This window comes from Gekko japonicus, unplaced genomic scaffold (assembly GCF_001447785.1).
Source record: "Gekko japonicus isolate JY-2015 unplaced genomic scaffold, Gekko_japonicus_V1.1 scaffold480, whole genome shotgun sequence".
Taxonomy (NCBI): Eukaryota; Metazoa; Chordata; class Lepidosauria; order Squamata; family Gekkonidae; genus Gekko; species Gekko japonicus.
The window spans coordinates 1,048,117-1,071,620 of NW_015175370.1; the positions used below are offsets into that span (position 1 = coordinate 1,048,117).

The window sequence follows — 23,504 nt, forward strand, 5'->3', positions numbered from 1 at the left end:
GCGGGATACAAATTAAATAAATAATAAATAAATACTAAGTGAAACAGTAACAAGGTCTGAGAGGAAGAACGAAGAAGAGGAAGAACGAAGAATGATAGGGATCACAGACAAGGAAAGTTATTGTATGGCAGCTCCAATGTATATGGTGAATTCTGTTTCCTTATAAGAGGAAGCTCACCTTGGTAATGCTGGTCTTGGTGCCTACAGCAACTCTTAAACTAGCTCTTAGGTTTCATTTAGCTAACGATCACTGTCACCATAAGAAACTTGTTAAACTTGAGTGACGAGAGTACAGTAATGTCCAACAAGTTCACAAAAATAAAGTTTCCTTGTGTGTACAACTATATATGTGTAACATATAAGTTATCTACAGCTGTCCTACTCATTATGTTTCTAATGTGGACCTTGTAACAAATCTGTTAGGGTGTACCACAGAAAAGAGAATCCCAGACTCTGTAATATCAATTTAGTATGGATATGTATTTTCAAAGTTTAATGAGAGTCAGAAACCAATGTTAATTTTGCTTCTGTTTTTCAAAAAAGAATAATATAACTTAGCAATTAGTGTAACACATACCTCTATCGTGGGATGAGTGTTATGCTTGTAAGCAGTATATAGGGGAAACTGGATCTGAAAGATTTTTGCTACACAAAGCAGAAGTTTTTCCTTCTCCTCGGTGCTCCATACACTAAATACATCAGTGCCCTTTGTGGATTCCTCATCTGTCAAGATACAAGTTCTTCCAGAGTCTAAGTTCTTTTCTATGGATTTGTGTCGTTCCCCATTTTCTTCTTCTCCATCTCCATGAGACTCTCTTTCTACATTCAATGGCTCATCAGATGGATTATTCTCATCTTGCCATGCTGAGTCTATGTTAATAGTGCAATGTTTACACAGCTGGTCCCGAAGAGCTTGAACTTGGGCAATCACTAAATTTATAAGAGCACAGACAACTTGGTTGAAGATCTCCAGATGCTTATACTCCTTGAAGCAGCACAGACATTGCCTGTTTTAAAAAAAACATAAGATATTTAAAATATTGTATCAACCTGTCAATTTCTGGAGAAATTCAGAAAGAGTATCTACTGCTAATTGAGGTAGATGATCAGAGGTTATTATTCTTCACATTCCATGATTGAAAGAGATATATAAGATGACTGAAGTTAAATAATATTGTTGCACAGTTTTGGCTCAGCTTGGTGGCCACCCTGAATTTTGGGATGCTACTGCCATCAACCTTCAACTCCTCCTGCATTCATAGATAAGAAGAGTTGATCATCTTTCATTTCGTGTCATACTTTGGCAAACAACAAAAGTCACTTGCATTTTTCAGTTTCTGACCTTCCACAGTACTTGGTATAAAAAGAGAGCCCATTTTTACACAATGCTGGAGAAAGTCAGAAACAGCAAGAGACATTCTTAATATTTCCAACTTTCTTCAAAGCTTAGTGTGAAGACAGAGACTGACCATACTTCTCTTTGAGCACTTGGCATACACCAGTGGATTTGGAGGGGGCTGGGGGCATCTCGTACACCTGATCCCACTCCTCGAGTTCTCTCTGATGCACAAAGAACTTGGGGAAGGCGGTCTCACTTCATACTGACATCGTGGAGACAATCAGAGAACTATATTTATGGTCAACCACTGACAACCTTTGTAACTAATTATATATTCAACAAACAACATGATACAGATTGGGAGACTTTAGACTTAAAATGTATCGAGTAGTAAAATGAAAGGTAATGAAAGCTTTGCAGAGGACAGTTCTGTCACTGGTGATTAATTAATATATTCAAAACTATCTTGTCATGCTTTTCAGCAAAACCCCCAGTCACTTTCCAAAAGATCACAGCTGAAACCATAGCATATAATAAAATACAAGCAGAAGAATTCTAGGGATATACTGTTTCTTCTATTATACTCAAGAGCAGTGGCAACAACCCTGCTATTTAACTAAAAAGACTTTACCCAGCCAATTTTGCAGTATGTCTCATGAAAGGGTTTGCTGGCCAAACAGGCCCTGCTCAGCAGGCAGAGAAAATCCCACTTTCCAGGAGATTTATTAGAATTTGTCAATAGAAGCATCTGCTTCTTCTATACAAGAGGAGCCTTCCATAAACTCAGAGGTCAACCATGTAGTCCGAATGCAAGAGTTTTCCCACTAACCACAATCCTTTTCCAAAAGAACTTTCAACCTAAGGTGTTTCTACTTTGTACTTTAAGATACGTGTTTAGTTCTTTTACACAATAATTCTGTTTTTATGCTTGAACCTACCACACTGAGCAAACTAATTATGACTGTTTTTTCCCTTTGGGCTCAAATTGATATGACTTAACAATGAAACTCTAAATTTACAAATGAAGCTATGAAAATTATACACTTTGTCAATGTCCCATTTTCTAGGCAGTTTACAATATATTTATGCCAAATCGTAATGGGATTCTAATGCAGCTAGAACCTATACAGACTCTTCTACTATGCTGCCTTAAATGCTGTTCCATCTGCAATCTGCATGCTACAATAGTTTCACTATTCCCCAAACGTTTTTAGCAAATAAAAATACAATTATACATATATGTATACCCAGAGATGCATTATAAAACTGCAAATACTTAAAAGTTAAAACTTACCTTTGTGTCCAGGAGTTGATATAAGCAAAAACCTTGAGCGCATGTTCCTTTCTGAGCTGCAATCCATCTCCACCTTCAATGTCTGATACTAAAGAAAAAGTAATTAATACACTCAAGACCGGCTGGAATTTCTTTTTATTTACTTTTAGTATAGAAATGAAACATTGCCCTTTCTAAATATTTCAGAGACAAACTTTGAAAAAAGTTAGGAATAACATTATTTCTATTTTTAAAACACTTTATTCCATCTTATTTCCAACAAACTGAAAACCAGTAATTTAGAACATTTACTATATTAGAGGATTGTAATTTTTTAAAAATAATCTAGCTGAACAGGCAACTCAGTACCAGGATAAAGTTCCTCATAGGAAAAAAATATCCAAGAAGTAGCTGGGAGCTGCTTAGGAAATGACTTCTTCCATATGAAGCTACAGTAAAAACAGCAAGAACAGGTACTTGGCAGGTACACACTATCAGGTCGACAGTGAAACAAAGTCTAAAGTGAACTCATTGGCCCTGAAGCCAAGTGTGAAGAGTGATTTGATATATCACACTGGCAAAGGTTCCATAACAGTAGAGCAGCAGCAGGTGTAATGCAGAAGGACTATGTGGACTCTGTATTTGTGTAACTTCTTGAATCACTACTGGACTGGATGAGCTAAGATGTCAAGCCACAGGTGAAAGTATTCAGAAGTACATAGAATATAGTAGACCGTGTGCTTTAGTGGCCTCCATATTATAACAAAGTCTGAACACATGATGACTGGAGAACGGCAATTACTTTAGAAAAGTGATGAAGAGGATAAACCATAAGAACAGTAAATAACGTAACTAAGAAAATATTGCACTACTATTTTCCTCATTTTATCATGCAAAGAAAGGGCATTCAAAGAAAGATAGCAAATTAAGTTCTTAGGCTTATTTTATTGTTCTATTTTATACCATCTTCCCTTTCTTTTCAGCATCCTGTAAAATTTAACTAGGACAGCCTTCTCCATAGAAGAGTTCTTTTAACAGATACCTGCTGACCAAGAAAACTGTACAAAGGACCCTGACATACAGAACTTCATGGTAAGATGGTTACCGATGTAAGATTTCCATAAATTTTCCCCACAGGGGAAAAGCGAGTTTTTCCTTTTTTCCCCAGAGTAAAATGAGATTTTGGAAAAATTGAAATATATGGAATGCTTGGTGTCCTATCAACCCTATACTTAATTTACTGATTAAACAATGTTGTGAACATGATCACCTTATGGGGCAGACTGGCCACTATCTTGCCCTCACTTTTCTTATTGCAACTACCACCTCAGGTAAAATCCAACGCTCGCTCTCTCGCCACCCAAGGCCAATGCCGCATGAGTATTATTGTAGCACATCACATAGCCAAGGCAGGTGATTACGGCTTGTGCAGAATCTAATTTAATGACTTTATTTCTACAAGGCACAAACTCAGGGTTCTACAAGAACAGATCAAGGTGCGGTGTGCATTAAGAAAAATAATCAGAAGGCAAGTTGCTGACTGGGTATAATCCCTGGTACACCTGGTCTTTGTTAGTTGCATGATGCCCCCCCCCCACCAGCATCTGCAACCATTCCCCCTTTTCAACCTTCATGGCAAAGCAAAGGAGAAACAACTCCCCTTTTCAGCCCCTGCCCCACATGTGCTTCAGGGCCCTTAGCCAATCAGGTGCCTGGTCATAGAGTCATAGAGCTGGAAGGTACCTCCAGGGTCATCTAGTCCAATCCCCTGTAACCCCCTAGGGGCTCAAGCCACGAGAACTCAGACTCTCCATGCAAGAGACGTTAACATATCAAAAGCTAGCATTTCTCCCCAATCAGTTAGAAAAGATGCTCTCTATCCAGTGACAAGCACCTTCCCCACATCCTCCCAGTCACAGAGATACCAGTGTCCCCCTTCTGTAACTGTCACAGCCTCTCTTGCTCCCCTGCTTCTCATCCATCAAACATCTTAAATTCTATAATTAACAGATAAAATTATACTATTTGGCATATTCCTGGAATTTAAAAGTATAAATGTCTTTGTTTTCTATAAATGTCTTTGTTTTCTCCAAGAAAAGCTACATATAGACCCAATACTTGAGAGTGATATAAACTGCTGCACCCTGTGCTACCTTAGAAATGTGCCTTAATTTTTGCAATCTGAAAGGTAGGGAAAAATACAAACTGAAGGCATGAAAAATTATGTAGAAAACAAAGGAAAGTGTACTAAAACTTTCATATAGTACCAACAGGTAACACTACCAGTATATTTGGATATCAAGTTAAACATAGCACTGCAAACAATGGACTCTATATTAACATTAAACACACAGCATATTTATTGTTGCCAAAATTATTTACATTTACGTTGATGGTATACAGTTCAGGGTTTGACAAATCCCATGTGCTCAGCTGCCACGGCACCTAGAAATTTCATTGTATTGCCTATTATGTTCAGCAATGGTTTTATTGTATCACTTCCCAGCAATTCTCAGTAAAAGTACTAAGGAGTGGAAACAACCAGCTTTTCTCCTGGTAAAAAGGGAAGAAGGTTCCCTTTGGCCACTAAAAAGGCTATGCTTGGGATCATGGTAGACCTGTATGGAGAAAAGCCATGTTGAACAGAGCCTTTAATAAAGAGAGTTGGCAAAGTCTGAGGGGAAAAAAATCTGGAAGGATTCAACCCAAGGATTCATTTCATATGAGAATATTTGCTGCATGACAAAGAAAAAAATGTGCATTTTGCCATTACATATTTATATGTAAACTTAATTTTTCACAGGTAGGGGACGAAACTATTCCTTAACCAACTGCTTTCTATATTGATTCCAATATTTAATCAAATGGAACTTTTTAAAGCAATAATAGAATTAAGAGAAACTAGAGAGAAGTTAGGCCAGGTGCAGAGGCTAATTTTTCATCATGGTTGTAGTGCCACCGCCCTGTCCTAGTCAAAAGACAAGGCTGTGAACAACCTGGCTGGCTTTTCAAACTCCAGTAGGGATCCCAACCCATTCCAGGGTCCAGAGTCCCACTCAGAGAATACTGGTAGGGCCAAGAGAAAGAATAACAGGGACACCTTTCTGCAGACCTCCCAGACACACCACCACACCGGTAGGTAACAAAATGGTTTATTTTAGGGCAAAGACCCTGATGCTGGGAAAGACTGAATGTCAAAGAAGACGGGGATGGCAAAGGATGATATGGTTAGACAGTGTCGTAGATGCAACGAACATGAAGTTGAGCAAACTTCAGAGGACGGCGGAAGACCGGAAGGCCTGGCGTGATCTGGTCCATGGGGTCGCGAAGAGTCGGACTCGAAAGACGGACAGGCCACAGCAGAGAACTCAGACCAAGCGTGATCCACCTGGAGAAGGAAATGGCAACCCACTCCAGTATTTTTGCCAAGAAAACCCCATGGACAGTATCAAAAGGCTAAAAGATATGACGCCGGAAGATGAGCCCCTCAGGTCGGAAGGTGTCCAATATGCTACTGAGGAAGAGCAGAGGACAAGTACAAGTAACCCCAGAAAGAGTGAAGCGGCTGGGCCAAAGCCGAAAGGACGCTCAGTTGTGGATGTGTCTGATGGTGAAAGGAAAGTCCAATGCTGCAAAGAACAATACTACATAGGAACCTGGAATGTAAGATCTATGAATCAAGGTAAGCTTGACGTGGTCAAAAATGAGATGGCAAGACTGAACATCGATATCCTAGGAATCAGTGAACTAAAGTGGACAGGAATGGGCGAATTTAACTCAGAAGACCATTATATCTACTACTGTGGCCAGGAATCTCGTAGAAAAAATGGTGTGGCCTTTATAGTCAACAAGAGAGTGCAAAAGGCAGTACTGGGATACAATCTCAAAAATGACAGAATGATTTCTGTCCGATTCCAAGGCAAACCATTCAACATCACAGTAATTCAAGTGTATGCCCCAACCACTGATGCAGAAGAGGCTGAAGTGGACCGGTTCTATGAAGACCTACAACACCTCCTAGAACTAACACCAAAAAATGATGTCCTCATCATCATAGGGGACTGGAATGCTAAAGTAGGAAGTGAAAAGGTAACTGGAATAACAGACAAGTTTGGCCTTGGAAAGCAAAATGAAGCAGGGCAAAGGTTAACAGAGTTTTGTCAAGAGAACACACTGGTCATAGCGAACACCCTTTTCCAACAACCTAAGAGGCGACTCTACACATGGACATCACCAGATGGGCAACACCGAAATCAGATTGACTATATAATTTGCAGTCAAAGATGGAGAAGCTCTATCCAGTCAGTAAAAACAAGACCTGGAGCTGACTGTGGTTCAGATCATGAGCTACTCATTGCAAAATTCAGACTTAAACTGAAGAAAATCGGGAAAACCATGAGGCCATTCAGGTTTGACCTAGATCACATCCCTGATGAATATACAGTAGAGGTGAAGAATAGATTCAAGGGTCTGGATTTGATAGATAGAGTGCCTGAAGAACTATGGACGGAGGTTCGTGACATTGTACAGGAGGCAGCAATCACCACCATCCCAAAGAAAAAGAAATGTAAGAAAGCAAAGTGGCTTTCTGATGAGGCTTTACAAATAGCAGAGGAAAGAAGGAAAGCGAAAGGCAAAGGCGAAAAGGAAAGATTTACCCAACTGAACGCAGATTTCCAGAGAACAGCAAGGAGAGATAAGGAGGCCTTCCTGAATGAACAGTGCAAAGTAATAGAAGAAAACAATAGAATGGGAAGGACTAGAGATCTCTTCAAGAAAGTTGGAGAAATCAAGGGAGCGTTCCATGCAAAGCTGGCCATGATAAAGGACAAAAACGGTAGGGACCTAACAGAAGCAGAAGAGATTAGGAAAAGATGGCAAGAATACACAGAAGAACTATACAAGAAAGACCTCGATGTCCTTGACAACCACGACGGTATAATCACTGACCTCGAGCCAGACATCCTGGAATGTGAAGTTAAATGGGCCTTAGAAAGCATTGCTAACAACAAAGCTAGTGGAGGTGATGGTATTCCAGCTGAGCTATTCAAAGTCTTAGAAGATGATGCTGTTAAAGTGCTGCACTCCATTTGCCAGCAAATTTGGAAAACGCAACAGTGGCCACAGGATTGGAAAAGATCAGTATACATTCCAATCCCAAAGAAGGGCAACGCCAAGGAATGTTCAAACTATCGCACAATTGCACTCATATCACACGCTAGCAAGGTCATGCTCAAGATCCTACAAGCTAGGCTTCAACAGTACGTGGATAGAGAACTGCCAGAAGTACAAGCTGGGTTTCGAAGAGGTAGAGGAACTAGAGATCAAATTGCCAACATTCGCTGGATTATGGAGAAAGCAAGAGAGTACCAGAAAAATATCTACTTCTGCTTCATTGACTATGCTAAAGCTTTTGACTGTGTGGATCACAACAAACTATGGCAGGTCCTTAAAGAGATGGGAGTACCAGACCACCTCACATGTCTCTTGAGAAACCTGTATAAGGGCCAAGAAGCGACAGTTAGAACCGGATATGGAACAACTGATTGGTTTAGCATAGGAAAAGGAGTACGACAAGGATGTATATTGTCGCCTTGCTTATTTAATATATATGCAGAGTACATCATGTGAAATGCTGGCCTGGATGAATCACAAGCTGGAGTTAAGTTTGCTGGGGAAAAGATCAATAACCTCAGATATACAGACAATACCACTCTGGTGGCAGAAAGTGAAGAGGACCTTAAGAGCCTCTTGCTCAGGGTAAAAGAGGAGAGCGCAAAAGTGGGCTTGAAGCTCAACATCAAAAAAACTAAGATCATGGCATCCGGCCCCATCACTCCTTGGCAAATAGAAGGGGAAGTCGTGGAAGTAGTGACAGACTTCACATTCCTGGGATCCCAGATCACCATAGACTGTGACAGCAGCCATGAAATTAAAAGATTTCCTTGGGAGGAAAGTGATGGCGAACCTAAACAGCATGATAAAAAGTAGAGACATCACCCTGCCAACAAAAGTCCGCATGGTCAAAGCAATGGTATTCCCAGTAGTCATGTATGGCTGTGAGAGTTGGACTATAAGGAAGGCCGAGCGCCGAAGAATAGATTCTTTTGACCTATGGTGCTGGAGAAGACTCTTGAGAGTCCCTTGGACTGCAAGAAGATCAAATCAGTCAATCCTCAAAGAAATCAACCCTGACTGTTCCCTGGAAGGCCAGATAATGAAACTGAAGCTCCAATACTTTGGCCACCAAATGAGAAGGGAGCACTCACTGGAGAAGACCCTGATGCTGGGAAAGATTGAAGGTCAAAGAAGACGGGGACGGCAAAGGATGAGATGGTTGGACAGTTTTACAGATGCAATGAACATGAAATTGAGCAAACTTCAGAGGACGGCAGAAGACAGGAAGGCCTGGCGTGATCTGGTCCATGGGGTTGCGAAGAGTCGGACTCGACAGTGCGACTGAACAACAAGAAGTACCAATATTCTGTGCACCAAAACAAGAAACTGGCTTAGTCTCTAGCTAATTTACCTTGGATAGAGTAACTCTAGTTAGTCCCAGCTGTTCTTAAACACAAACCCCAGCAATCCTTTTACAGCAATCATCTCTACAAGCTCAGTCCATCATGCAGAGTCGGTTTTTTTTAAAAAACCCAACACCAACAGAAGACCCCTTCTGACCTTCAGGAACTTTGAAGTCCAACAACCAATTAAAGAAGGACTGCAATTTTAACCACTGGAGCTTGAACCACCAGCACCATCTGCCCATTAGGCTTAACCAAACTCACCTGCTCCCCTTGCTCAGCATCAAAGCTAAACAACCAACCAATAACCTGCAGGTGGCCACCCTTCAGACTCAGGAACCCACCCTTGGGCTCCTGCTAAAACTAACTACATTTGACAGTTAAAAATATAAACTAACCCCCAGTTACTACAATGGTGCTGACAACCATGATTACTTGTACATTTATTTCTGTACTACAACACTCCTGCCATTGCTTTAATAAAATTATGAGAAACTGTTGATACTTGAGGATTCAGTTTTTGGTGGCAAGGATTAGAAAATGGGGTCACGAAATTTACGAAACCCTAAAGGCTTCTGAAAAATTGGTCTGGCTACTAAATTTTGGGGCTGGCTCCTTCTGAGAAGATTGGAAGAGTTTCACTCATTCCAGAAGAAAAAGCATTTTGTAAGAATGTTTCCCCCCATTTGAAAAACTGAAAAAGGACCTTGGGGAAAATACAAAACAGAAAATGTTTCCCAGGCCTTCATAACTCTAAAGATGGTACAAACAGAAAGGGCTGGACACTAGAATACAACGGGTGAGATGATTTATAACAGTTATTTCCAGCACTGCCCTTTTCAGTACCATGAAACCTGCCAATGTGTGTCCTGGTGCCTCCTTTCTTCTTCCCTGAACTACCTCTTTTCCAAACCAATCCTAGTTTCTCTCTACCTCACTGAAAGAGGAGGTACTTCAGAAGAACCAAAAAGACATCACCTGCATGCCTTTGGGGGAGAACCTATTCAGAAACTGCTGCCTCTGTCATAGGAGGATGCTTGGCTTGACACACACACACACCCCAGCAGCAGCAGCTATTTCCTTACTGGCTACTGCTCCACAGCAACCATTTGGTGGTGGTACCCACTAGCTGTTCCCAAAATTCCAATAATATCCACAGGTTCAACAAGGTCAGTAGCTTCTGCTTTATAAGGAGCAGAATTTCTGTATAAAGTTTCTGCTGGCATAAATTTGGTGGAGACCAGTAAGATCTTTATAGGACATAGCCAATGTCTTCATTTGTGTCCAGAAGCCTACTGGGAGCTAAGTTCTGAAGCAGAAGCTAAGTTCTGAATAATGTACAGGGAGTAACACTTGTTGTCATGTATAGTAGCAGGCAATCCTGGAACCACCATGCATTGGTTGGTTCCAACGATCCACAGATAAAAAGACTATGAGGAATTTCAGACAGACAATATAGTCTGGAAGAGGAATGGTTCCCAAACGGTTTCTGGTTTGTCATTTCAGAGAGAACCGTTTTAGAACCGGTTCCCTACTGGAATATATTTGTAATTTCACACACAAACGCTACTGTCCCGTTTAGGAAATGGGGCTGAAGCGTTTTACCTGTCAACTGCTTCCAAGTAGTCTTCAGTTTCCTCTCCCGGTTCCGATGCGCTTTTCCCCGCCGTTTTTCGCCCGTGCGGGCGATCTCTGGCTTTTTTTTTTAACGTTCGCTTTATAGCGCTATAACGCAACAGCATTATATCAACCCCATTGAAATGCCTGGAGTGTTGTGTTAGAGCACTATAGCGCTCTAAAGCGAACGTTAAAAAAAAACCGGAGATTGCCCACGCAGGCAAAAAACGACAGGGAAAAAGCGGTGCAGTCTGAAATGGCAAACCGCTTCAGATCCAGCTTTTTACCGGAAGGGGAAAGCCATGTGTGAAATGGCAGCCCTATTATCAGTTTACTCCACAACAAATCAAAAACGGCTTCAAAACGGGTTAAAAAGGGTAATGTGAAATTCCTCTATATCATTCTAGCATTCTCTCCCCCCACCAGGCCTTTTCCCACCTTGAGAAAGTTAATTCCCAAGGCTGTGGGGACCACATGGATGAACAGCCCCATAGCTTGAGATGCTGCAGTAGGAAAGGAGCAAAATCACAATTTATAATGTGGTATTAGACTATCATGTGTATCACACCTTTTGCCATTTACATTGGCCAAACTAGACAGTCCCAAATTGAAACAAATCAAACATTAAAAGGGGAAGCACTCAGAAAACAGTGAAATTTCAGCCTGCTGCCCCAAGCCAATGAAACATGTTTTCTCTGAAGAAATGCTCCACCATAAATCTGCTGAAATAGCATTTATACAGATATCTGACACTATTTTTCTAGGCCTCAATAAGCAACAGGAGAGGCGCTACCTCACAACAGCAGAAAATAACTGTCCTCCTTAAAGGTTTAGGTACATTTAACTTACAGGCTAGCACTTTACCAGCTGGAAGTGGCCCTTATCCACTCTGACAGTAACCTCTAAGTCAGAGGTGGCCAAACTTGCTTAACGGAAGAGCCACATAAAATAAATATCAGATGTTTGAGAGCCACAAGACATGAACAGATATTACACACACGGTTTTTATTGGAAAACATGCAAAATAGCTTTTGTATTAATATTAAACGAGACTGCCAAAAATAAAAACAAAAGGGATAAAAACGGATACTGATAATGATATTTATTTGTCCAATGATATTTGTTTGCTAATGATATTTATTTGTCTAAGAGAGAAAGAGAGAGGTGGAAAGAAAGAATGAAAGCGGTAGAAAGAGAGAGAGAGAGAGAAACAAAGCAAATAGATGGGAGAGGGAAGGGGGAGAGTGGAAAGAAAGCAACTTTAACTTTAGATGCACACACACACCCAAAACGCCAGCTGGCTTGGCTTGGCAAAGGGATTTAAAGAGACAAATGCCTTCTCCAAGCTGGCTGGCGGGGAGGGGCTTTGAGAACTTGGCTTGGCAAAGGGATTAAAAGAGACAAATGCCTTCTCCAAGCTGGCTGGTGGGGAGGAGCTTTGAGAACACATTTAAAGTTAACGTTACTTCCTTTCTCTGCTCCCCCCACCTCAAGCCTACCTAGTTCATTAAAAACAAAACAGGCCTTTACTCTATCCAAGGTCACCCACTGTGCAGTACACATTACATATAATGCAGTATACTCTTAGTAGCACTATTTGGAACCAATAAAATAGGACTAGATGTGTTTTGGCTACAAAGGCCTTCTTCAGTGGTCCCAATTTAATACCACATATATACTATGTGAAGGAATCTACATTGTGGTTAGCCATGTAAGGTATTGTGGGGGCATTCCAAAATATATACTGTAGCATAGAATAACTCTGTGGGGCGTATTACATCTGACTCCCAAGAACATAGGAAGAGCCCTGCTGGATCAGACCAATGGTCCATCTACTCTAGCATCTTACACAGTGGCCAACCAGTTCCTCTGGACAACCAGCAACAGAAGAAGAAGAAGAGATACCCAAAGGTCTCTCAGAGCAGCTTACAAACTCCTTTCCCTTCCCCTCCCCACAACAGACACCCTGTGTGGTAGGTGGGGCTGAGAGAGCGCTGACAGAAACTGCTCTTTTTCAAGAACAGCTCTTATCAGAGCTACGGCTTGCCCAAGGCCATCCAGCCAGGTGGAAGTGGAGGAGTGGGGAATCAAACCTGGTTCTCCCAGATTAGAGTCCACGCACTTAACCACTACACCAAACTGGCTCAACTGACAGGGCATAGAGGGTAAGGCCTTCCCCTGATGTTGCTTCCTGACTCTGGGATTCAGAGGTTTAGTGGAGGTTCCCCTCAGTCACCATGGTAGTAGCCTTTGATAGACTTGTCCTCCATAAAATCTAATCACAGTAATCCAAGTCTATCCCCCAACCACTGATGCAGAAGAGGCTGAAGTGGACCGGTTCTATGAAGACCTACAACACCTCATAGAACTAACACCAAAAAATGATGTCCTCATCATCATAGGGGACTGGAATGCTAAAGTAGGAAGTCAAAAGGTAACTGGAATAACAGACAAGTTTGGCCTTGGAGAACAAAATGAAGCAGGGCAAAGGTTAACAGAGCTTCGTCAAGAGAACACACTGGAAAACAATAGAATGGGAAGGACTAGAGATCTCTTCAAGAAATCTTAAATTTTCTGATGCTGGGAAAGATTGAAGGTCAAAGAAGACAGGAACGGCAAAGGATGAGATGGTTAGTGTCATGAAATTGAGCAAACTCCAGAGGACGGCGGAAGACAGGAAGGCCTGGCGTGAACTGGTCCATGGGGTCGCAAAGAGTCGGACTCGACTGTGCGACTGAACAACAACAACAACAACACAATAATTCAGTATTGGAACTGTAAGTTACTGTATTTCAATGAAAGACTCTAGGTGAAGCTTAACTAGATTTGGAAAATTGTATCTAATTCTGAACCAGGCCACAGAGTATGCATCAAAAAAATCCACAGACCCTGGGAGATTTTTTTTACAAGTCTGGGGGAAGTCCCAGGTTTGCGGAAAAATAGGAAAAGTAAGAACAAAACAGAAAAACCCCAGATTCTGCTTAAGGAAAAGTTTACCACTGAGATCTCACAAGACTACTTCATGAAATCTCAGAAACCATTTTGCTAGGCAACTTACAACTAACATTATCAAGGATTCCAAGCCTCAGTTAGTGTAAGCATTGGGGAGGCGACAGACAAAAAGTCGGAAGATGGGAAGGAAGAAAGATAATGCTGGAGGAGATAGGAGAAGAAAATGTAAACTGAACATGGGGAGGGAACAAAAAGGGGGGTTGAGGGAAGGGCACTGCTGGTGGAGGTAAAGACAAACAGCTGAGTGAGGAAGGTTTGGGGGGGAGGGCGCTTGTTTGTTTCTACCTGATTTGATCTTAATCAGGGGACTCTGAGTTTCTTTTCCCATTCTTTAAGCACTTCTGAATATACTGGGGATGCTAATCTGTGTTAACAATTATAATAGTACAACAAGAGGTGGTAACTATGGACGAAGAATAAAAAGAATGCAATCTTGTGAAAGTACTCTTTGAAACAGATCCCATCATTTTCTATGCCTGTATAAGTATGCCAGAATTTACAGCTGTTTTGCAAACAATTTACAAGGCAAAACATATTTAAAAGCCAGCCTGCTCATACACATCTCTATTAATATGTAACCTAACCAGGGGGAGGGGAGACATCCAATTCTTTTCCTTGCTTGGTCAACTAGAGGTTGACTTGTACTATCCAGTACTAGTAGGTTTATTTAGAAGTTCCAATCAATTCAATAGGAATTGCTCCCAAGAACTTGTGCACAGAATTGCAGCTTTTTACAAGCCTGGTATAACTTAGTCATGTGCTAACTTTTGTAACTTCAGAACTTATTTCCAAGAGTGAAGCACTCATGCATAACAGTATTTACTAATGGTATCGATGTGTGGAAATCATGATTTCTGCCTGCAAAATACACAACTGACATGCATGGGTACCATTATAAAAGGCAGTATACACATTGTGTAATTAAGAAGCCATTCATATCCAAAAGTAAATTATGACATATCCTTACATTTTCATACGAACTACAGAACTGCCCGTAAACCTCCTAGGGTAAAGAAACAGCAGCTAAATTAAGGAAAACCTTTACAAGCAAATGAACCACAGAATTCCAGGCTACATGATGATTCAGTTAATACATACTGCACAAACTACATTAACTGTGGCACTTAAATTCTCTGTTTCTAACATGTTAGGAATATAACATACAACTCTATTTAAAATAAGATGCACCCATATAACAAACTGGCAATACCATCCAAAGCAGAATTATACCCCTCTAAACCTGTTGGCTTAGAATGTTTAACACCGTTTTTGATAGATTAAGGTGGGCGGCTGTGTTGGTCTGAAGCAACAGAACAAAGTTTGAGTCCAGTGGCACCTCAGAAAAGTTTAATTCTGGGTATAAACTTTTGTGTGCATGTATCTGAAGATGTGTACATACACACGAAAACTTATACCCAGAATTAAACTTCATTGGTCTTAAAGGTGCCACAGGACTCAAACTTTGTTCTACTGTTTTGGATGGCACTGTGAGATGTAGAATACACTTTCTCTCTGAAAAAGGTGTACATAATGTTCTGATGTTACCTTTTCACATTTCTTCCAATATGGGTGCAACTAGAGACAGTGCCTCCACATTTCATAACGAAACATGGAACCCAAAGAATGCAAACCCATTAACCTATCAATGATGGCAATTCCTACAATTTAAGAAAAAACAAGAATCTTAATTTGACGCACTGAGCCCCCGGTCACACGGCAAAATTGCCACGGGAGAGGCACGAATGGTGGGCGGATTATCCGGGCGTGATCACACCCCAACATCTGGGAAGTGGAGCGCACCCGTGGCTTACCGCCGACAATGCGAGTTAAAAAACTAGTACCTCCAAGGTACTAGTAAATGTTTGCCACGGGCTGCCTCCAGACTCCCGTGGTGTGATCGAGCCAGCGCATGGCATTCCCCTCCGGTCCCTCATTTACCCACCGGCGCCGAGGGAAGGACCCGTGGTGTGCCGCCGGCGCGTCTGATCGCATAATCGCGGATCAAACTGAGCCGGGGCAATTAGCCACGCCTCCCCCCCCCCCAATATTTAGCCCGTGTGACCGGGGCCATAGTAAACAATTTTAATTGTGCCATGTAAACTTTATATTCTACATAAACATCTCAAAAGTGTTTCCAATAACAAAAGGAGCTATACCAAAGTATTTGGTCATGGAAAAAACCAAAACAGACATATGAAGTGTGGTTTCAATACTGTATTCGACCAAATTTGGAGCTTTATTCAAACATTATTCTTATTGGAATATTTTGAGGTATAACTCAACAACACACACTCTCCTTATTTTTAAAAATATTTAAAGGTTAAAACGTTTTCACATTTTAGAAAGTGATCAATGTAAGGAGAGTTTAACAATTTTAGCACTTCCCAAGTTTGCATGATCACTAGATCTATATGGAAGGAAACCTTCAGATTCACTGCCAGCAGAAATACTTACACTACTTGTCAGTTTACACTACTGCCAGCTGAAGCTTTCCATGGTATGGTGACAAACAACATCGCCTGGTAAATAGCATCTTATGAAACCTCTACTAAAGGGGCAGGACATTTTTTCCTTCAGACCAGCTAGGAACATTACCCCTACCTGCAACGAGCAACTTACTATATCATATTCCTTCCTCTTCATTAACTGTGCACAGGAGCAAAGGATGTGGGGTGGACATTTTCCCATGGGGAAATAAAGCCTCAAAACATTTCCCGCTGAAAGTTTTCTGCACCTCATGTTACTATCTTCTGCCAAAAACCTGGTCCTGTGAGAAAGTTCTGTGTCTGCAGACTGCTCATGCTGAAACCATTGGAGAGATGCAGATGAGAAGGATAACATGCTTGATATTAATAACTGTATGTAATTGGTATGATTATTAAAGATAAACCTATGCCAGGTTAAGATTTAAAGAGCTCATTCCTGAAAATCACTCAGACTAGCTGCATATATGCATGTTCATATGAAGGGTTATTTCAGTTTAGCAAATGCCCTTTAAATCCTTAGTGGTCTTTAATGCCTGTGTTACTTGCTCTGACAAAAAAAAGTAAGGAAGAAACTGAACAGAATTCTCTAAATAAACTTACCATAGATTAAAACAGGAGTCTAGTGACGCCTTAAAGATGAACAAAATTAATTCTAGCATAAGCTTTTCATAGATCACAGCTCACTTCACCAGCTGCATTTTAAACTGTAAGCTACTCAGGGCAGAAATCTTTGTTATTCTATAAAGCACTATGTATACTGATGGGGCTATATACACAAACAGGAATTCCAGCATTATTCACAAGATCAATGCTTTGTTTTGTCCTTGAAAAGTGCCTTAGTCCACCACAAAGAGGCTAACTATAGGAGGCAAAACCACAAAGAATGTTAAGACACTCCCACATAACTTCAACACAACACTTTAGGCTGTTAAGTATTCTTGTTCTTAAAAGTTGTTAAAGCTGTGTTAACAGTTTAGAAGGCAATATCCTCAAATAACCTCCAGAGACAGATGTGTGTTAACACTACTTTATGCCCTTGTGAAGTATCCAGTTGGCCTTATGTTCTTGTGTACACGGCCAACACAGACCCTATTGGAGCAAGTCAGATGCTCCTAAGTCTGGAACTATTTTCCAATGTATGAATTGGATTCTTGTTTGTTTTTTAAACATTCCTTTCACTCATGGCAGCAAAAAACATTTTTCCTGATGCAAATAAGCAGGGAGGTGAGACTTTCATCACATACCTCTCCTACCATGAAAGGGAACTCTGACTCTCAAAAGCTTATGCTGGAATAAATCAATGTTTCAGTCCAGTGGCACCTTTAAGACCAACAAAGTTTAGTTCTGGGTATAAGCTTCCATGTGCATGCCATGCACACTTCATGTTAGTCTTAATATGTCACTGGACTGTTATCTTCCATAACCTCCACTCTGGTACAAGCCTTCTACTTTTTTCTTTTCCCTTTTCTTTCTTTCCTTTTTTGCTGTCATGGCAAGAGACATTCAGAAGTAGTTTGCCATTGCCTGCCTCTGCGTAGCAAATCCAGTATTCCTTGGTGGTCTCTCATCCAAATACTAACCAGGGCCTACCCTGCTTAGCTTCCGAGATCAGGCTAGCCTGGTCAGGGCATTCCCTTACTGAGGCCAAAAACAATGTCCCAGTCAAGATGCAGTATCGACAGGAGGAGTGAATTTGGAGAAAGGATGACTAGACCTTGTTGATGATAAAGGCACCCCCACAGACATGTGAAACCCTCATCTTTGAGTTCTCTCACAATCACTGTTTTTACATTCTATTTCACTGTATGTCATTTCCTTCCAGTTACTACAAGCAACTTGATTTCCAAAACTTAAGGCATGAATACGTTTGTTAACACACCTAAAAAATTCTGCATTTTAAAGACCACTACAATATCCACTACAGCATATATTGTTTGGTTTATTCTATTGTTGCTTAATAAAGTTCAGTTACAAGAGAACTTTAATTTCTGGATCTCTTTGAAGACACAGCTCTAATACTGTAAATACAATGAAGAGACAATCTCAAATGCTCAGCAAGCAGAGCAGAGAACTGCTAGCAATCTCTGACTCACAAATTTTGATCATGACCTCATTTTTTACTAGCTTTATTTTCTTAAGGCATAAGATGATATTTCAAGCAGGAATAATAAAATAACCAAACAATGAAAAGTTCCTTAAACACTCAAAGAAATTAAAAAAGCCACATAATGAGCTCAAAAGCCTCCTGTGTACAAAAACTATCTGAGCTCCTCCAATACATACTACTCAAATAAAAACCTCTATTTATTATCTTCGGTTTATAACCCACCCACCCCTGCACAGCAGGGCTCAGGGTGGGTAACAACAGGTAGCAACAACACTATCAAAACAATAAATAATGAAAACCCAATTTACTACAACAGTTTATAACAATTTAAATCTAATCAGTCAGATGGCAGCGCATGGTTTGACACAACTTGGTGCATCTTCTCTCAGAAACCACTGTACTTCAAGTATGTCTGTGGATGTTAAGATGGTACTATAACAGGTGGACAGCCAAAAACAAGCAACAACAAAGCAGGGAGAGGCAAATACAGATGGAATTGCCACTGCCTCAACCACAGGCCTGTTTTGCAGACCCTGTGGAACTGCATTAGGTCCCACAGGGCCTGGATCTCACTTGGGAGAGCGTTCCACCAAGCCGGCACCAGAGCCAAGAAGGCTCTAGCTTTGGTTGAGGCTAAACAGATATTTTTCAGGCCAGGGATCACCAGAAAATGTTGATCCATTGAGCATAATGCTCCTTGGGGAACATACCAGGAGAGACGGTCCCATAGATATGTCAGTCCCAGACTGCAAAGGACTTTAAAGGTTAAAATCTTGAACTTGATATGATATTCCACCTGGAGCCAGTACAGATGGTGGAGCACTGGTTGGATGAGTGCTCCTGAAGGTGTTTCAGTAATAACATGCACTTCCGCATTCTGGACCAGCTGGAGTTTTGGGACAGCCTCAAGGGTAGCCCTGCATAGAGCGAATTGCAGTATTCCAATCTGCAGGTGACTGTTGCATGGATCACTGTAGCTCAGTCAGGGGGAGAGAGGAAAGGAACCAGTTGCTTGACCTGGCGTAGATGGGGAAAAGCTAGCAACATTTGTGATCTGGGACTCCACTGAAAGAGAGGTATTCATACAGACTCTTGACCGTTGGCATTTAAGTCAATGGGGCATATCAAGAGGCAGGAGTTGGATCCCTGTCCCAACATCCCCCCTGGCCCAGATATGGACCTCTGTCTTCTATGGATTTACTTTCAGCCAGCTCTGCTTTAACCAACCAACCATGGCCTCCAAACCTTCAGCTAAAAAAATCTGGGGCAGTATTCGGCTGGCCATCCATCAACAGATACAGCTGGGTCTCATCAGCATACTGATGGCAGCCCAGCCGAAAACTCCAGATCAACTGGGCAATGGGGCACATATAGATGTTGAATAACATTAGGGAGACGATCACCCGTTGAGGGACACCACACACCAAAGGGTATTGTAGTGAGATCCTCTCCCCAAGCACCAACCTCTTCCCTGACCATGGAGAAATGATATGAACCACTCCAAGGCTGTCCCACATATCCCCACATTGGCAAGGCAGTGAGTCATCCAATTGTAATAGACAGTGTCAAACTGTGTCTTAAAATGCCCTTCCACATCTGAATTATATATATAATTCCCAGGTGGTGGAGAAACTGATTGGCATTTTTTGGTTGCCTATCACTCTTTCAGTTTACTCTACTCCCTTTTGCTGGCAACATATAGGAGAGACATGATGTCACTAGTAGCTTTTTTTAATAAAAGAAAGTATCAATACACAACAATTTAAATTAAGAAGTATTAACTGTTAAGTATTAACTGTGACACTGAAATCATTAGGAGGACACACAGACAAAAGCAAATGTAAAGATTCCATGACATATTTTATTACCTTAGAATTAAAAAGTTATTCTGTTGGATCTCAGTATTGGTCATTACATTGATGCAACTCTAGCAAGGCTACCTAAATTATATATTTTAAAATCACTGTTAAAACAATGATTCCAGCAAATTCTGTAAACCAATTATCATTGTGGAATTCTAACCAATCAACCTACATTCATCCCAGGTGACTCTCAACCAGTGTTCCCTCTAAGCTGAGTTAGTGTGAGCGAGCTCACAGTTTTTTAGCCTCCAGCTCACAGATTTTTGTCTGAGCTCAGGAAGGACGTCTCCGGAGCAGACTAATTTATGCAGCAGCCAAATCGCTCGCTCACAACTTTAATGCCAGTAGCTTTCAAAGTAGGATTTTTGCTCACAAGATTCCACAGCTTAGAGGAAATATTGCTCTCAACTCCAAGACCAGAACAGAATACATGATGATTCTCTCCCCAGGTTAGAAACATATCAGCCAAAGCAAACAAAAAGTATAATCAATTTATAAAGGTGATTACATCAATGCTGATAACCTGCAGAACCAATCACACAGACTTCAATCTTAAACACATTCAGAAGTAAACTTCTATGACCTTAGCAAGGCTTACTCATGAGTACAACCAGTAACTATTATTGAGATCTGCTTCATGTAATCAGAAATTGACATAATACTCAAGATAATAAAAATAATGAGTGAACAGTTAACAATATATAATTACAAGTATCAACTGTAACAAAACAACTTGCCTAAAAGCTTGACAGTGTGATTTATTCCTTTTTTCAGGACTTCATTTACAGAGAATTTTTTCAGAAACAGGCAATTACAATTACTAGTCATCCTGCATGAACAAATTATGCATGCATGTGTGTGTATATAACATTCTTTAAAACTATACACCCTATTAATTTAAACCTTACACTAACCTAAAACAAAATGGATCTTGGGATAGGAAGTCTTTAAACTGTTTGAATTTCATGCTACAAGGAAGCAAATCTCAATCTGTTCAAAAGGACTCACTCCTAAGTAACTGCACAGAATTACAACTTCTTACTTCACTTCTAACTGAGGGTTTAGAAAAGCTGTTTACTAAACACAAAAGAAGTATGTTTGCACCAAGTCACAACTCAGGAGACAAAAGACCAGGTGAGCTTGGGAGTTAGGACAAAATAAAGCAACTGTATGGATGTGTAAACGATGGGAAGAGTTAATGCCCTGCTCCCCCTACACACATATTAGGAAACCCCTGTATTTTAACAAGGGGAAAAAAATAAGTAAACAAAATGTGACAATTGAAGCAAAGCAGGAAATACACCTCTAGCCTCTCCTCCACCATCCCCGAGTCTTCTAAAAAAAAAAAACAACCCACCCAATAATCAGGGGTTACTGTAGTTCAAGACCTTCCTACTATCTCCCCCCTCATATATTCCTACCCAGAGGATATCAGAGACTCACTCCAGCGGATTAGACAGGAGAAGCGAAGAGGATGGAGCAACCAGAGCTTTACTCATTCCCTGCTACAAACACAGCAAAGTAGTAGTTCAGGCCTCGCCTGCAAACTCATTGCAACCATAAGCAAGAACAAGTAGGCCTTGGTTACCGCTGGTGAGTGGGAGGATGAAATTAAATGGAAATGGGGGAGGGGAAATGAAGAGAAGGGACATCAAGTTAACTTCACCCACCTCCTTCCTCCACCTGCATCCTTCGAGGAGTATCCCCTTACTACAAGCCCTCCCCCCACCCCCGCAACACCCATCATTTCGTGGGAACCGGAGAGGAAGAAAAAAACATTCTCGTCCCCCTCAAAGCCGATCTTATCTTTAATCGGGAGTAAGCCCCAGCCGATTTACAGTGGGTTTTGCTCCCCAAACACAGGACTGCAGGCTTAATTCAAAAATTGATCTTTCCTGCTTTATACATTATATATTCACCCCTCCCTTCCACGCGCACCCCACGACGAGGCCCAGCGAGTGAGGGGGGGGAAGGGGGAAAAAGAAGATCCGAGGGCAAACAACCCCTCCCCCATAACATCCCTTCCCGGTTTAACGTGGGGCAGTTTGTGTAGATGATGGGAGGAGGGAGAGAAATGGAAACAGACAAGATCATTTTATAATTCCTTTTTTTTTTTTTTTTTTTTTGAGGCCTTGACTTACTTTCGTTTAACACCTCCAGCAGCTCGGCACAGCTCTCACACATTGTTCATTAAACAGCAGCAGCAGCCGCCGCCTCCTCCTCCCGACCATTGATTGATCCGCTCTCGGTCGCCGCTGATTGATTGATGGGCTGGCGGGTGGGGGGAGGGGCGGCTGAGTAAGACAGAGAAAATGGGGGGGGGAGAGATAACCGTAAAGGAAGAAAGGAGTAGGAAGAGAAGGGGTGTGAAAGTAGCGGGGAGGGGACGAGGACCGGGGGGGGGGGGGGAATATGACGGGCAATCGAGAGCCTGGCGGCGACCGAGGGTGGTGAGGGGAGGAGGAGAAGGCGAGTCACTCACTGGCTCTTAAGGCCTCCACGCGCCGCCATTTTGCTGAGGGGGAAGGAGGAGGAGGAGATTGTATGAGGTGGGGCGGGGGAGGAGGAGGAGGTGGTGGTGGTGGTGGTGAAGGAGGAAGAAGAAGAAGACAGAGGGCGCGCGCGCGCGCGGGATCGAGTGAGCTCGGGTTCCGTTCGGGTATTTCCGGGCAAAGCGGCGGGAGACGAAGGAGGAGCTGTCCCTCAGAGCTCGGCTGGGAGGCTGGGCCAAAGAAACATAGAAATTGGGGGAGGGCAAAATGGCGGCGCCACGGAAGGCGGGAAATGTCTTCGACGCGGCCTTACAGCCGTGTGACTCACTGAAGGGAGAGAGGCACACGGGGCAGAACAGCCCTCAGAGTACATAGTCTCCACCAGGGGTCAAAAAGCGTCAAGCGCTATTGGCAATCTGTACTTAAAAAAACAAAACTTGCACAAATTTGGGCACGTTTATATTAAGCGATCCAGTTTATCTGAGCAGAACGCCGTCGGCAGCCAAGACAGTCACCCCGTTGGTTCCCTTACTCTCGTTATCATCAGGTCACGCTGTAGTTTCCAAATTGTCCTTTTATTCAACTCTTAAAGGAACAGGAGCTGGACCTAACAACAACCCTGTACTCATTTCGGCTCTCTATAGCTCTAATTGTCCGTTGCCTGCCTAGCTTAGATGATTATTTTTAAAAAAGGAAAACAAAGCAGTTAGACAAATACATGGACTAGAGATCTGTCATTAGTGGCTTAATGGGAGCTCTATTTTCAGATACTATTTTTGAATATTAGTGGCTGGA

The 23,504-nt window shown here is 41.7% G+C and overlaps 1 protein-coding gene across 1 annotated transcript in view; it reads right to left on the reverse strand.

The window, feature by feature from the left end:
• Window positions 1-22,456, reverse strand: part of USP34 (ubiquitin specific peptidase 34) — a 132,353-nt gene extending 109,897 nt beyond the window's left edge. Inside the window, exons 1-3 of the mRNA XM_015425498.1 lie at window positions 22,359-22,456; window positions 2,634-2,721; window positions 578-1,007 (exon numbers count right to left, since the gene is read on the reverse strand). Of these exons, the coding sequence (XP_015280984.1) occupies window positions 578-1,007; window positions 2,634-2,721; window positions 22,359-22,401 (561 nt within the window). The 5' untranslated portion in view covers window positions 22,402-22,456. The remainder of the gene's footprint in view (window positions 1-577; window positions 1,008-2,633; window positions 2,722-22,358) is intronic.
• Between the last annotated feature and the right edge of the window lie 1,048 nt (window positions 22,457-23,504).